General features: G+C 56.4%; 1 protein-coding gene across 1 annotated transcript in view; it reads right to left on the bottom strand.

Annotated features, from left to right (window-relative positions):
• The window catches only part of LRP1 (LDL receptor related protein 1), a 79303-nt gene that overhangs the window by 57863 nt on the left and 5072 nt on the right, over positions 1-16368 (bottom strand). Inside the window, exons 2-6 of the mRNA XM_058308298.2 lie at positions 12768-12890; positions 10233-10370; positions 8000-8119; positions 3998-4126; positions 3614-3877 (exon numbers count right to left, since the gene is read on the bottom strand). Coding sequence (XP_058164281.1) covers positions 3614-3877; positions 3998-4126; positions 8000-8119; positions 10233-10370; positions 12768-12890 — 774 coding nt within the window. The remainder of the gene's footprint in view (positions 1-3613; positions 3878-3997; positions 4127-7999; positions 8120-10232; positions 10371-12767; positions 12891-16368) is intronic.

Raw genomic sequence — 16368 nt, 5'->3', positions numbered from 1 at the left:
CCCTGTGGGTCTGAACGGCCAAGGAAGCGGGTGCTTGGCCTTCCTAGGTAGAGCCTGGAAGGGTCCCTTAGGCCAGGGGCGCCAGGGGGCCACGACGGCCTGGGGGTGCCCCGTCAGCGGGAACACAGCTCCCCTTCCAGCTGGGGACACCCGCTCATCACAGAGGGGCTGCTGTCTGCCCCTCACTGTCTCCCCCCTAGACGGAGTGCTACCTCATTTCCTGCTGTGATTTTAAAACCACTAAAACAGAGAGAGGGAGGGAAAAGTGAAGTTGGCCAGCTGGACTTGGGGACCCATTTCGCAACCTTGCCCACTGCAGCCTAGTGGGCCGTGGCTGGGTCTCCCTGTCCCCCCCCTTGCCTTCCCTATGCAGCCTGTGATACCCGAGGACCCCTCCTGAGCACCCCTCACAGCCAGTCCAAACTGCTGGTGGGTTCGGCAGACCCCATTTCCTTCCAGGCCTCTAGTGGAGCCCCAGCAGCTCCCGAGCACCGCACTCTTGCCGTCTGCCCTTTCTTTTCCTCTACATGGAAACACCCTCCGGCCCGGGAGAGCACTGCAGTGGAAGGGAGAACAGGGCAGAGGAGTTCAGCCTAGGAAACGCAGGGCTGGGGTCAGGAGACTCAACTGCCAGCCCTGTACGAGGCCGAATTGGGTGTGAGGTTCCTTGAGGGGGTGATGGGGGAAGTAGAGTGGGCAGGCCATGTCCTGGCGCTCGTACTGCCAGGCCTGTTGAACCTGCAGTTTCCAGAACGCCATCCTTTTATGTACCACCTCCGAAATGTTTGCCGTGTGTCTGTTGAGCTTGTACTATTACTTACTTACTATGCCTTTGAACTAAATCCTTTTCTTATCTGCTGCAGCCTAAGCAATCTATGAAACCATAGATTTGGTATGCTAATTGTAGGCGTTTCCTAATGAATATTAAATAAAATATAACTAAGACAATAAAAAAATGACCGTCTATGTGTCACCTAAAATCAAGATGGACCCACTTTGGAAACGCATTCGAATGCGAGGGTTTCATCTTGGTGCCTCTACAGTGTCTTTCTGCCCTCGGCCGTCATCCTCCCCAGTCCTCCTGGTGGGACAGCAACAGAGGGGAGGACGGGGAAGAGATGGGGTCCAGGTCCCCAGGCGCCCCCCAAATCCAGGCCAACAAAAGACATGGATGCCAGGCGAAGGGTCTGCAGGCCAGGGACTCAACTGAGGAAAGAAAGTGCACACATGACACCTTTTAGAAATATAAGGACTCGGGCCGAACAGAAGCAGAAGGAAGGAGCTGGGATTGAGACCGGAAAAAGCTGGACCTCTAAAGCCGAGCCTGGCTCCAAGGAGCCTTTCCCAGAAGCTGGACCAACCACTTCTCCAAGAAGCAGAGCGTGGAGGGCCCTCTCGGGCTCTCTGGACCCCTGGGCAGATCTGACTCTTCATGCCCAGGACCCATGTGAAACAGGCTCACTTCCTGGCCTCCTTCCTTCCTTCTATTCTATTTCTGTCTCTAGAGTTTTCTCTGGGACAGGCCCCCCCTTCTCCCCGCACCCGCAGGCCTGACTCCCTCCAGGTCTGCCTCTCTGTCCTGCCTGGGGCTCAGCCCAGGGGTCCCAGAGTCTCAGCAAAGAATAGACAATTCCAGGGAGGGCTGCCCCAGAGAGTGGGGAGAAAGACCTTCAGTCTTTCTTCCTCGCCCTGCGGGGAGAGCTAATTACAGGCCAGCGGCCCACTGCGCAGGTGAGCCGGCCACCTCACCACCAGGGCAGGCCGTTCGGCCCCTCCTGGGAAGGGAGATGAATGGGGGCTGGTGGGGGCTGGGGGGGTGGGGAGTGCCGGGGAGAGACGCTTCCGACATCTTCAGCACTGGGCCCATAATTAGTTTGTGGGATGAGAGCAAAATAACCATCCTCAGGGTGACAGCCAGACATTCAGGCGGCATGGGGAATGGGTAGGGGCAGGGAGGGAAGGAATGGACAGAAGCCGGGGCAAGAGGGACCCACTCATTCACCCCGCTAGCTTTCCTCCCAGAACCTTGGTCTCCTCCAGCCTCCTGGACTCTGCCCCAGAGGGGCCCAGGGAACCTAGCAGACTGGGCGGCAGGCTCTGTTTGCCAAGGGAGGGGTGCCTGCCTGAGGCCATTTCCTGCTTCTCTGGTGAAGGAAGGCAGCAGGGGGGCCCAGACCAGAGCAGCAGCTGAGAAGGCTCCCCTAGCCGCCTACCAGGAGCCCATCACCCGGCTGTGAGGCTGGGCCAGGGAGGGAAACTGCTGGGGCTGTTTGTCTAGACAGGCCCGCGGAGTGGAGCAGGGGCCCCGGAGCAGGGGGTGGCAGCTGCCCGGTGCGGTCTTGCCCCGATCCCACCCTACCTGCCACCGGCTCCAGGCTCGGCCCACCAGGCTCGGCGGCCCCCAGCCCCAACCCCCAGGGAGAGCTACATCTGACCAGAGGCGCGCCTCAGGCCGCAGCTGCCCTTGCACACGGTCTGGGATGCTCTGGAGGAGCCAGGGGCTGAGGCGTGGACCACTAGGCCAGGGTTCAGAGGGCGCGGGCTGTGAGAGGACCCCCATTCTACACCATCCCCGGAGGCCGGTCCTTTGCAGGGATCTTAGTCTCTTGTGGGGATTGTCCCCGGGGAATGAATGAAGGTGCTAGAAGACCTTTTAGGGAGGCTCGAGGTGCTGCTCCACCTCGCCTTCCTAAAGCTGCTGTGCTCGCCTTTCTTTACTAACCACTGGCTTCCACTTCAACTGATCTGATCTGGGCAGACAAGTTTAAACCTATTTTGCAGATTAGGAAAGCAAGGCAGAGAGGGAATTTTGTGGTTTGTTCAAGGGCCCAGGTCAAGTTACCCTCCCCCAGGGGTCGGATCAACCACAGGCCACAGATTCTTGCCCTCGTGCCAAATCTGGTGGAAACGTGATGACACTAGATGTTAACTCTAAAGTGGTTGGGTTTTTGTGTTTGTTTGTGTACCAGCATCTGAGGCAAGCTGCTCCGGCAGTGGCTCCAGGCCTGGCCGTGCTCCCTCCCCGGTGACGTCCCTTCTCCCCACCCCTGGGACAGCGAAGGACGAAGGACGGCTGGGAGCTCGCGTGGCCCCACCCGCACTGCTCCTCCCCTAGTCCCGTTCACTGCCACAGAGTTGGGCAGAACCTGTATGCGCCCCACGGGACCCAGCCAGCTCCGCTCCTTCGCCCTCCCTCCCCCGGCTCCAGGCCTCTTCCTTCTCCTGCCACGGCTCCCACTGCCCGGGAAAGCCCCTCTGCACTCAAATCATCCCTCCTCTATCCGCTGCCACAAAACGGGACAGTCCCTGGTCTACGGAGATGGACTATTCATGGTTCGCTCAGCCCCCGTTTGTGCTCCGAGTCCATCCCAGCCCTGGGTCAGAAAGGCAGGGGCCGCCCAGAGGCTCAGCCCCCAGAGCGGGGCGGAAGCACAGGCGGGACTCTGCCGCGGCCAGCAGCCACCGTCGTGCCCAGCCCCTGCACGGCCTCATCAGGTTACATCCTGCCTCCCCCCACCCAGCCACCCTGTCGGGTCCTGGCCTCTGCCCCAACAGGGCCCCTCTCGCCCATCTCCGCCAGCCTCCCCACCCTCGCCGGGAGCGGGCGACTCACGGTGCAGGCTGAGGGAAATGTTGATGGTGTGCTCGTCCACAAAGCCCTTCAGGCCGGGCATGCGGGCACACTTGAGCTGCGTCTGGGCGGCGCTGTCCCCGACGTGCACCCAGCACACGGTCTCGTTGGCGTAGCTGAAGTCCATGGCTGTGGTCTGCCGTGTGCTGGTGGGCGTGATGGTGGACACCTGGGCCCCGCTCAGGTATGTGGCCAGGATGTTCTGGGAGTTGGCGATCAGCAGCACAGGGGGCCGGTCGACGGGCTCTGGGGACAGGGCAGGGCAGGGTCAACGCGGCCCGGGGCCCTGAGACATCTCAGACTGCTGCCTGTCGGGGAGCAGCACCGAGGGCGCCCTGTGCCGTGGCCACGGGTGAGCCCACTCACCGTTCTTGGCCTTGCAGGAGCGGTTGTCTGGCTGCAGCAGGTATCCCTCGACGCAGCCGCACGTGAAGGAGCCGTCCGTGTTGGTGCATAGCTGGCTGCAGGTGCCGTACACTGAGCACTCGTCAAAGTCTGTGGGAAAAGAGCAGGAGTGTGGTTATTTGCAGAGGAAGGAGAGAAGTGAGTGCAGAGTGCACTCCCACACCATTGGTGGGTGTGTCCATCTTTACAGCTACTTTGGAGGACAATTTAGCAGAACCTACTAAAACCTGAAACGTGTGAACCTTATGATCCAGTAGGTCCATTCCCGGTACCCACCCTGGAGACACATCCATGCACGTGCACATCCCTTCATTTGTTTGGTAACAAGTTCTTGACTACCTACTATGTGCCAGATACCGTGCTAAGTTCTGGGGATACAAAGTTCCAGAAAACAGTTAAAGAACTCCAGTAACAAGGTAAGTGCCGAATCAAAAAAAACCAAAACAGGCTTAAAAGAGGTAGGATCTCCTGGAGCCCTGGCTGGCTCCTCCCCCACCTCTCACCAGATCACTTGTCCCCATTCTGGAGGGAGCAGAGCAATCGTCGTGCACATGCTGGGAGCATGTATGTCTGGCCCAACCTGTCTGGCGGGGGCCTAAGGGACCCATAGCCCCAGAACTTGCCCTGAGTGTAGAAGGCAGCTCACAGAGCTCTCCTACAGAATGCTGTGGAAGAGCGTCAAGTCACGCTGCCTGGGCAAGGAACTGCTGGCTGTAGGGCATGCAGCCCAGCGCACTACACCATGAGGAAACTGTTTCCTAGGGAAGACATGACGTTTGTATCTGTAAATGGGGGAATTCTTAGGGCCACGTGCAGAAAGGACAAGGGAAGCCCCAGTGCTTTGGTCTGGAGCGATTCTCCAAACTCACTCTAGGGAGTGCACTTGTAATGGTCAATATGGAAAGACTGGGAAAGGTGTTTTCCTTTTTTCCCTTCTTCTTCTTTTTTTTTTTTGTTAGCTCCTGGCATTCAAAGAAAGCGCTGCCATAACACCAGTGACTACAAACTTAAGGAACAGAGAACTCAGAGTCTGAATTTTAGTGATACACATTAAAGTATCAAAATGTCCAGGTTTCAACAAAAGATTACAAAACAATCAAACAGGGAGCGATGGCCCAGGCGAAGGAGAAGATTAAAGCATTAGAAATCATGAATGAGGAGGACCAAGCCTGGGATATACCAGACAAAGACTTAAAAAAATGGTACTAATTATGCTCAAAGAACTAAAGGAAACCAGGAAATAAGGATGATTACAAAGAGAATGGTATTAGAGAGGTAGAAATTATGGAAAGGAACCAAATAGAGCTGAAGATCACAGTAACAAAATTAAAATTCCCTAGAGGAGTTCAATAGCAGATTGGAGCTGGCAGAAGAATTAGTGAACTTGAAGATAAGACAATTAAAACCACACTGTCTGAAGAGCAGAAGAAAGAAAGAATGAAGAAAAGTGAACAGAGCCTGAGGAACTCGTGGGATATCATCAAGTGTACCAATATATGCATTATGGGAGACCCAGGAGGAGAAGAAGAAAGAGAGAAAAGGTCAAAAAGAATATTCAAAGAAATAATGGCTGATGACTACCCAAATTTAACGAAAGACATGAATATACACATCCAAGATGCTTAATGAACTCAAAACAGGAAAAACGTAAATGGATCCAAGCTGCAGCATATTATAATCAAAGTGTCAACTGCCAAAGCTAAAGAGAGAATTGAGAGCCACGAGAGAGAAGCAGCATGTTACATACAAGAGAGCCTCTATAAGATTAAACGCTGATTTCTCATCAGAAACTATGGCAGCAAGAAGACAGTGAGATGACATATTTAAATGCCCGAAAGCAAACCTCTGCCAACCAAGAATTCCGTATCTGGCAAAACTCTTTGAAAAATGAGGGAGAGATCAAGACACTCCCAGATAAACAAACGCTGAGGGAGTTCATCACCACTAGACCGGCCCTAAAAGAGATGCTAAAGGAAGTTCTGCAGATTGAAAGGAAAGGACACTGGACAACAGATTGAGGTCATAGGAAGACACAAAGATTTCCAGTAAGGGTAATGACCGGAGTAAATACAAATGCCAGTGCTACTATATTTTTGGTTTGTAACTCCAATTTTTACTTCCTACAGGATCTAAAAGGCAAACACTTAAAATGTAATGATGAGTCAGTGGTTTTGTACTCATATGTATAAACATGTAATTTGTGACAAGAGCTACATAAAGGTGATGGGACAGAGGGGTATAGGAACATAGTTTGAGTATACTACTGATGTGAAGTTGGTATCAAAACAAATGAGATTGTAACAATCCAAATGATTGTTAACATTCAGGATGTTAAATTTAAGCTCCATGGTAACTAAAAGAAAATATTGGAGAATGTGCAAGCTCACAGAAACAGAAGTTAGAATATAGTTGCCATGGGTGGAGGGAGGGGCGAAGGGAACAGGAATTAAGGCATAATGGGTGCAGGGTTTCTGTTTGGAGAGATGGGAAAGTTTTAGTAAGGGAAAGTGGTGAGGGCACCACAATATTGTGAATGTCATTAATCCCACCGAATGCTCTGCTTGGCTGTGGTTGAGATGGGGAAATTCATGTTCTATATATGTTCCCACAATTAAAGAGAGAGAGAGAGAGAGAGAGAGAGAGAAAGCAACCAAAGAGACAATGACAATTGAAGGCAATATATGATCCTGGACAGGATCAAACAAGGGAGAAGGCTCAAAAGGTCATTACTGGGATATATGGGGAAAAAAAGGAATATAAACTGTAAGCTTTATGTCATGTTAAAGTTCTTGAACTTGATAACTGCACTTAAGTGGATATATGAGTGAATATCCTTGTTCTTAGGAAATGTACACGGCAGTATTAAGTGTTCAAGGAGCATGTGGTATATAATCTACACTCAGTGTTCAGAAAATGGATTGAGAAATAGGTACAGATAGATAGATGGATAGATAGACGGATTGATAAAATGATGGACAGATAGCTACAGTGATGTGGCAAATGTGGTAAAATGTTAAAATTACTGGGTCTGGCTATCTCCAGGGGGAGGGGTTGGGGTATGTTGGAGTTCTTTGCATGGGACTTGTATTATTTTTGTAACTGTCCTGCAAACTTGAAAGTATTTCAGAATAAAAAGTAAAAAAAACAGACCCAAAACCTTGCCCTTGTGAAAAGCATGTTCTGATAAATGAAATACATTGTTATTACAATACTAAATGAAACAAAAAATGGTAAATCAGAAGTGTTAGTGCGATGGAAAGTGACTGGCACTATAGACAAAAATTAAGCAGAGAAAAGAGACAGAGGATGCAGGTGGTGGGGGTGGGATGGCCTCCCTGAGAAGGTGGCATTTGCTCAAAGACCCGAGGGAGGCAAATTTAAAACAGAAAAGTTTGCATTGTTTGCAACAGAGAACAACTGGGAACATCTTACTCACCCATAGGGGATGGCTAAATAAACTGTGGCAATAATCATACGTCACAGTGGTTTAAGAGAACGAGGAAGAACTCTACATAGTAACACGGAAAGATCTCTAGAACATACTGATGAGTGAAAACACACCGAAAAAAAGCTATGTAGAGAATGATATCATTTACGTAAAAAAGAGCACACACACATAAACAATGCTTCCAATTAGATTTCCCACAAGCACCTGTATACAAATGCATACAAAGGGCCTGGGAGAGAAAAGCAAACTGATAGCGGTGTTCACCTCCGCAGAGATGGGAAAGGGATCAGAACTGAAGATGATTTGTCAGAGGACTTTGATTTTATGTGTAATGTTTCAATTTTTTTAGGACAAGAAAATTCACATATGACCTTTAGTTTTAAGACGAACTTTTTAAAGTCTGGTGGAAGCCCGCGCTGAGGGCTCGATCTCCTGCACCTTCCATCCCCTTTTCTGCACGTCAGCCCCCCCGGCCTGCCCAGCCCGCGCACGCGCACAGCGCACCGCTCGCCTACCTTTGCAGCTCTTGCCGTCTGCCTGCAGCTGGAAGCTGTGGTTGCAGTAGCAGGTGGGCCCGCTGAGGGAGGGGACACAGTGGTGCTGGCAGCCCAGCCGGGAGCAGTTGCCGCGGAGCTCTGTGTGGGGGCAGGAGGCACACACTCAGGCCCCAGACCTGGCAGCCACAGCCAGCCTGCACCCTTCCCCCAGCTCCCATCAAGCCCTCAGAAACCACCAGCAAGGGCTGCGATGCTGGAGACGGGAGGGGCTTCGGAAGGGAGGAAACCGAGGCTCAGAGCCGGCCTAAAGACGGGCCCAAGGTCACCCAGCCAATTCCGGCAGAGCTGGGCTGAGAGCCCATGTCTCCTTGCTCTGGGAGCTCTGGACACCCTCTGTCCCCACTGGGAGGGGTCCTGGGACTTTGTTGGGGTCAAGAGGGAGGGGGGACAGTGCGTCCTGCCCCTTCCACCTGCTTCTCATCCGCGCTGCCTGGGGATGGCCGTGGTGGCGTCAGGGCTGGGGGCGCACGGCGGCCCCTGAAGGAGCCTGGCTCTGGCCAGGAGGGACCCTCAACCCCATCCGCAGGGCCCCAGGGCTTGCGAGAGAGGCCCAGGTGGAGGGCGAGGAGGAGGAGCAGAAGCGTTTCCCTCGGGATCCTTCTCTAATCTTTCTCCTGCCACTGACCCACTTCCACGGGGAAGACAGAAGGGAATGAGACTGGAGCAGGGAGAGGTAGGAGAGCAGCTGCCCCCCCAGACCAGCGACCCAATTAATGGCCCTTGCGTGGGGCCAGGCGGCCTGGCCACAAAGACCCCTTTGTCCAGCTGCCTCGCGCCCCCACTCCCCCCCCTACCTAGGAGAGAGAGTAGTCCAAGATGCTAAGATGTTTGGAGGCACTAAGCCTGCCAGGAGGAGGTAGGATGGGGGGCTAGCCCCAGTTATTCTTTCTGCTCCCCACCCTACCCAAGAGTCCAAATGTGCTGCCTGTCCAGCCTTCCTCCACAAAGGGGGAAAAAACTGTTTATTCTGGAAAAAAGAGTTTCTCTTCTGGATGGTGGGGTGGGGATGGGGGAGCACGAGGAGGCCTAAATCTGTAACATCAGAGAAGGAAGTTCAAACGGTACATTTCTGAGCTTCTCTGTTGATTTTGAAGCTGAAAAGGTATGTAGGAGGAAGCTGCTTTTCACATGTGCCATCCGATAAGACGGGGCGTGCGTGGTAATTGAAGTCAGCCCCGGGGCCCACACGCTGCATCCCAGCCCAAGAGCCTCAGACCAAAACATGCAAAACAAACCAAAGGGAAGGAGAAAAATCTTCCACAAACTTCCTTGCTCCACACCTCCCGCCCCGAGTGAACAGGATCCAGATGTGTCTCCTCCCACAGGCAGATGTTTTCTGACATGCGCACAGGCACCGGGCAGCCATCGGACATGCGCACAGGCACCGGGGCCCCGCAGCCGGGAACACCGCCCCGCCCCGAGGGGCTGGCGAAGCCGGCGCTTCTACCCCAGCCCCCAGCCGCCGTGCCATCTCCTGCTATGCAGGCCTGAGCCTCGGCCGCCCTGCTGGGGGGTCACTGCCCCCAGCTGCTCACACAGTGACCCTGACTCTCCCTGGCCCCCAGGCGCCTCACAGGCAAGGATGCAGGGCTGGTGACCTGAGCTGCAGGTGGGCAGGTGGTCTGACCTAATGTCCTAATGTCCCCTCCTCAGCCTGGGTGACTTTCCTAAATTTTCCGAGGCATCGGACAGCACAGCCAAGATCCCAGACTGTCAGAGACAGAGGGTCCAAAGCAGCTAGGAGGGTGCCTCAAGAGCTGCAGTTCCTGCGGGGTGCCTTAGGGGCACAGCCATTGGAAAATGGGCCTTCACTATTCCAAAAAAAGGTATGCAAACACTGACATTGTTTAAAGCTCTCATTTTACAGATGGAAAACTTGGAGCCCGGCAGTGACTTGTCCAAGTGCACAAAGCATTTGTGGGAGTGCCTGGGCTAGGGCCTGGCCCCGGGTGCGGTCCCCTGGGCTGTTCCACTAAGCTCCAAGCCCAAGGAGGCCACCAATTTTGGCTGCTCTTTGTTTGGTGGCAAATCTGTGTAGGGAGCCAGACAAGGCCTCATCCCAACGGAAGGTGAGAGGACAATCCTCAAGCTGTTTGGCCTCCAATCCAACAGCTGACTGGCTGAGAGCCCTCTGCAGCCACCCCACTGGCGAGGCTGGGCTGGGACAGGAGCACGTGCGGCGAGCCCTTACCTCGGCAGTGGGGCCCCTCGTCCGAGCCGTCCACGCAGTCCTGGATCCCATTGCAGAGCCGGGACATGGGGATGCACAGCTCGGTGCCCAGGCAGTTGTGCTCGTTGGGCTGACATCGCTGGACCTTGCTCTGTGGACCTGAGGGCAGATGGAAGGGTCATCGTGAGCCAGCTGGCTGTTAGTGGCCAGCTGCCAGCTGCTCACTGAGCAGGGATAAATTGAGGCTGGAGTTCCAGACCCAGGTATTCTTCAGATCTCAGGAGGAGTCACCCTTCCACCTAGAGCTCTTCTAAACCATTCCCACTGATAAACACACAACTGGGAGCAGTCAGGCACAGTGGGACACTGGGCCTTCAGCAAAGAGTTTACTCCCCAAATGCCCCGATTCTATGCTCAAGAGACAGGCTGAAGTCCAAGGTGCAAGGTTTTGATGAGCTGAGGGAAGCAGAGAAGCTCCCATGATGAAGAACACTTCCATCCCATATCTCCCTGGGTCACAGAGCCTGGGGCCGAGAGCCAGGCCAAGGCTTCCAGAACTGTGCTGTCCAATACGTGGCCACCAGCCGTAGGTGCCTATTGTGGCGACTTCAAACTGTAAGTGCAAAATGCACACCAGAATCCAAAGACTTAGGACAAAATAAACAATGTGAGAGATCTCAGTAATAACGTTTACATGGATTATATGCTGAAAGGATAGTATTTTGGATACATTGGGTGGGTTAAATAAAATCTATTATTAAAATTAATTTCACGGAACAGGTGTAGCTCAGCAGTTGAACGCCTGTTTTGCATGTACAAGGTCCCAGGTTCAATCCCCAGTATCCCCTAAAAAAAAAAAAACTAATTTCATCTGTTTCTTTTGACCTTTTATAGGTGGCTACTAGAAAACTTTTAAATGACCTGCATGGTTCACACTCTATTTCTATTGGACAGATGTTGTCTAGACATCCAACCACAAAGCATTTGTGTGACGGAAGGATTTGGGAAGCCCAAAAGTTGTGGTGGACTGGTGAGGTCTAGGGTACTTCCTCTGTTGCCCAGGTGGGTAGACTGGGGAGAAGGGGCAGGAGAGCTCTGCAGGGCATGCCAAGGAGGCCACGTGGGCCAGGGTGCTATGAGCTGGGAGTCAGACCACTGCCTGCTGGCAGCCTGCCCCCCAGCCTGGACGGCGTGTGGATGAGTGTGTGTGTGTGCGTGCGCGAGGGCATCTACAGGTGTGACTGGGCAGGAGTGGCCCGCCTGAGCGGGGTGATGTGTGCAACTGTTCAGCAGCGCGGGCACTTGTTTCTACGCAGGCGGGTTCTCCTGGGGTCTGTGGGTCTCCAGGGCTTAGTGAGCCTGGGCTTGTGTGAGTGTTTGCACGGCCGTGTGTGGGTCTGGGGTATCTGTTTCTGCGTTCACGTCTGAGATTCTGAGAATGCATCCGTGCTGGTGCTGGTATCTGTGTGTGTGCAGACGTGGGAGTGCCCGTGCCTGGGTGGGCCTGGGCGTGGGTGGGACGCGTCCAGGAGTGCATATAATGTGAGCAGTGTGGGGATGTGTACACAGTGGGGTTGGCATCAAGCTAAAGGAAGAATGGACCACGAGAGCCAGATGCAGCCCCCCGGCACGGCTTTCTTCACCCACATCACCTAGGCCTCAGAGTCCAAAAGGTGATGGGTGAAGGTGGCATCAGACGAGAAGGGGGTCCAGATGAAGCACCCACCACAGACACGCTCCAGGGCAGGGTATGGGCGTGAGACAGAGAACTGCTGGCTCCCTTTCCAGCCCCCAAATGACCCCTGATAATTATGGGTGGGGGTGAGAGGAGAGGGCAGGGGCTGGGCCCAGGACCAAGCCCGGAGGGAGAACAGAGAGTGCAGGGGCTGCCCAGACCCTGCCAGATGAGCCGAGCACGGGGGAGGCTGGAGGTGGAGACCCCAGGACTCAGCAGCTGTCCCAGGCTCCAGGGGCCACCAGCAAGTCCTCCGGCCCCCACGGGCAGGGTAACAGCTGGGTGGGGCCCTTTCTCCCAGTTTCAACAGCTGCCTCTGATTACACCACTTATGGGGGGGCAGGGGAAGGCGGAGGTGGCGGGAAACTGTGCACACAGGGGCGGGGCTTCTGGTACAGAGGCTGAGCAAGAGCCTGTGGCCTTTGGCCCAAGGACAGGAACGGGCGCCGGCAAAACCTGGGGGCACTCATCAAGGGTGGGGGCAGCTCAGATGGCAGGAAGAAGAGATATGGAAAGGAAAGGGGGCTGAGCCATCTCCTTCCGCTAGAGGCGTCGGCCCAGGGCAGAACATCCCCGGTGGGCTCGGAAGCGCAGTGGCCAAGGGAAAAACGCAAAGGGTGGTTTCGGGCAACTCCATGAACCATGGTGGGGCCTCTGAAGAGCAGGGAGAGGACAGTTTCGGTGGTCTCGTCACAGATAAACACAATCACGGAGCAAGGTCCACACCAAGCTAAAGATCAGCCATCCTGTTCCCAAACATTTGTCTGAGGCCAGAAGGAAAAGGGTTATGTCAGGGGGTTGGGATAGGGAAAGGGACTTACATATCTCCGGGGCCTCATCCGATCCGTCTGGGCAGTCCCTCTCGCCGTCACACCGCCAGCCCTTCGAGATACAGGTGATCTGGTCTCTGCAGGCAAACTGCTTGGGGTTGCAAGTCTTGGGGGCTGGGGCAAGGAAAGAAAGGGGAGAGTGTAAAATGAAGGATGGAGCTCAGGCCCAGGGTTGCGATGCTCCCCGGGGCTGCTCCTCCATCCCCAGCATCAATCTCGGTCCGGTCCAGACTCTGGGCCACAGCCCGTGTGACTCTGGGGGTGTAGGGGGTGGGGGCTCCGGGGAACACATTTTACTGCCCCCAGGCTGTGTGTCCAGCGTGCCTTTCTTCTGTTCCTCAGGGCAGAGCCCGGGCTGCCCTGTACAATGACAGTGGGGGCGGGGGGCACCGTCAGGCTTTTGGTAGGTTCCCTCTTTACCTTCTCTTCCTCTCTGTTCCTCTGCCCGCTGGGTCACACCTGGTCCCTTGAACCCAGCCTCCTGCCCATCTCCACCCCCAGGTTACTGGGCCCACAGGAAGGACATGTACGTGTGGGGGTGCTCTTGGCACCGGTGGCTTGGAGATGATAATCAGCCGAGGTCCAGGAGGGCAAGGCTAGGGTGGGGCGGGGCGCGGCGCAGGCGCTCTGAAGAGCCTCCCTGGCTGGTTAGGCCTCAGGGAGGCCTTTCAGCAGACAGCCTTAGAGGACAGGGGCACCCAGATCGTGCTCAGGATGAGAGCTGGGAGCAGAGGCGGGTGGTTGGGATGACCTCTAGAAGCTGGCTTCACCCCAGCCGACACGTGAAGCTCCTACATCCAGGACACCCCCCACCTTCCTTCCACTGCCTGCACCCGGCCCCCCTGCCCCTGCCCCATTCTCTTACCCCATTCTCCAAGGAGAAACTAAGAGTGGTAACGGTTGACTTTTACTGTAGGCTGAATAGGTGCCAGGCGCCCTGGGGGATTAGTCTTTCCATGTGTTATCTTGCTTAACCCTGTCCACACCATGACAAAGGAAGTACTACTAACACCACCATTGCACAGATGAGGAAACTGAGCCACAGAGGCCGTGAGGGAGGTCACGTGTGACTTGCCTGGCAAGTGATAAAACAGGGACTCGCATGCATGGCCAGCGCCCCATCCCCCACCAGCCTCGCCATTCCCACCATCCATCAGGGCTGTGCCTCCCGACCCCACCACCCTGTCCTCCATGGCAAGATGGGCCCCCCTGCACCCCCTCCCCGAGCCGGGTTCCTGGCCTCCCAGCCCCTGATCGCCCTTCCTCGGCCTGGGTCCATTCCGTTCCCAGTCAGCTGGCGCACCCTGAAGGGCAGCTCTGTGCCGGGCACCGCACTGGGCGCTGTGGGTACCAAGGCCTGGGGAGGCCCCCTCTGCCCCTCCGGGGCTCACATCCCCTGGGAAGATAGCCGTGCACTGACTCTCCTGCGGGGCAGAGGTGTGAATAAAGGGCGTGGGTGCCCCGGGCAGGGAGGGGTAGGGGTCTGGGGGGGTGCCACACAGGGAAGATGTCCCCCCGCCCTAACCCCCATCTCTGGCAGAGGGGGTGGCACCCAGGCCCCTGGCCAGGACGAGAACCAAGTTCAGGAAACACATCAAGGATGGCCCCCCCGGCCCCCCCGGTCCCCCCTCTTACCCCCCACCCTGAGCCGGGAATAAAGGCCCCTTGAGGAGGTGGATAATGCTGAGTTCATTGCCCCACTGGGCCAGCTGTGAGGGCTTCCCGGGAAGCACGGCTTGCCAGCCTAGTTAGCATGCCGGAGCACCGTCCTCTCCCCTGGCCAGCCACGGCCGGCTGGGGGCCGGAGGGGGCTGGGTGGGACGTCCGGGGTCCAGAAATGGACCCCCATGCCACCTGGGGCTCGTCCCCGAGATGGACTCACAGCCCGGGCTCGAGGTCACGGGCTGGTCACTCTGACCTCCCCTCCGTTCTGCGTCCCGGCCATGGTCCCCCCCTCCCTTGGCCCTCACTCAGTCCCCCGGCTGTCCCCCACCCCCATTTTTGGCCTGAACTCGACAGAGGAAACAGCAGCTGGCAAACTCCGAAAGCTGGAATGAGAGAGATTCACAAACCAGATGTGCTCTTTCTCGGACGACAGAGGGGCGGGGGAGCGGGAGGCAGGGGCGCGCACTCGGGGCCCAGCAGCAGCATCTCCCCCTCGGGCCCAGGGCTGGGTGGGGGCACAGCCCCGAGGGCCAGGGCGGTGCGAGAACCCAAGGATGGAGGAGAGGGAGGTGAGAGGATGCCCCTCCTGCAGGGAGGGTGGAGGAAGCCTAGGAATCTCGAGTTGGGAGGTGGACGCCTGTCTTTGATTTCCTCCAGGGGGAGACCGGGTGGAACAAATACCCTCCTTTGGGGCAGTCTACACAGCTAAGGGAAGCCTCCCTCCAGGCTGGGCGGGAGCTGCGGTGGGGGTGGGGAGACGGGATCTGCTTGGAGCCAGCGGCCAACCCCTTCCCCTCAGTAGAGCCCAGCACCCCGAAAACCCACCTTTGTGGCCTGCAGTTTAGAGGAGGGGACGACACTGCCCTAAGGTCAGGAGCAGCTAGGGGCGTCCCGTGCGCCCCCACAGCTGGGGCTTCCTAAAGATGAGCGCTAACGCTTTCGAAAGGCCACCCCGTGCCAGCGGCTGGTCTGAAGTGTTCTGTGCATAGATCCTCCCCACCCCGTGACAGTGGCCATCCCCATCTTACAGACCAGGAGACCGAGGTGCAGAGCGCTCAGTAAGCCAGCGGGAGCTTTCCTCGTTGGCCCTGGGGCCCGATGAAGAAGGGAGCTGGCAGGGAGAACATTTGGCTCTCTGTCACTGGGGGTGGTGAGGGACTGGAGGAGGTGGTGGTGGCCTTAGCCTGGGCATGGAGGGGACTCAGAGGGACTCGAATGGGACAGAGGAGGAATGAGAGGAGGGAGAGGAAGGAGAAGAGGCGAGAGGGAGGAGAGCGAGCGGGGCTGCGGGGAGAACACCAGGACACAGGGCCGTCTGTTCTCAGCTTTGCCTGGAGACGAATGTGACCGCCATGCTAACTGTGGCCAACACCCCTGCCCCCCTCGCCCAGACCCAGGCGCCGGCCGGCCACGGCCCCCAGGGCCACCGAGCGAGAGCCAGGAGAGGAGGTGCAGGGTTGGGTGAGCGGCCAGACACAACACGGACCCCCTGCCCTGCTCGGGCCTTGGCTCCCACCTCGTCCCATTCCAGGGCCTTAGGGGGTAGGGAAGGGGGGGCTGGAGAGGACCTGGCCGGAGAAGACAGGGTGAGGGGAAAGCACAGGCCCCTGCAGGAGCCTTCTCCAGAAGAGCTGGACCCATCGGGCACAGCGAGGGGGAGGAAGAGAGGCGACGCCTCTGAGGCTCCTTCCCAAAGGACAAGGGCGAGGAGAAAGCAGTTCACAGCCCCAGCCCCTCGAGACCCCTCTCCAGAGCAGACAGGGCAGAGGGAGAGCACTGGACGAGGCACGGGGAGGATGCTGTCTAAAGGGAGTCGCAGATACATCCGAGGAAACAGAGGCGCCAGGGCGTCGCCGGGGGTCCCCAGGGGGTGGGAGACCAGCCTGCAGGAATCTGAACTTTTCAAACACACAGGGGTGGGGCAGCT

The sequence above is a fragment of the Dasypus novemcinctus genome, chromosome 12 (genome assembly GCF_030445035.2).
Source record: "Dasypus novemcinctus isolate mDasNov1 chromosome 12, mDasNov1.1.hap2, whole genome shotgun sequence".
NCBI classification, from domain to species: domain Eukaryota; kingdom Metazoa; phylum Chordata; class Mammalia; order Cingulata; family Dasypodidae; genus Dasypus; species Dasypus novemcinctus.
The sequence above is the reverse complement of the archived record's forward strand: the minus strand, read 5'-3'. Positions and strand labels throughout refer to the sequence as shown.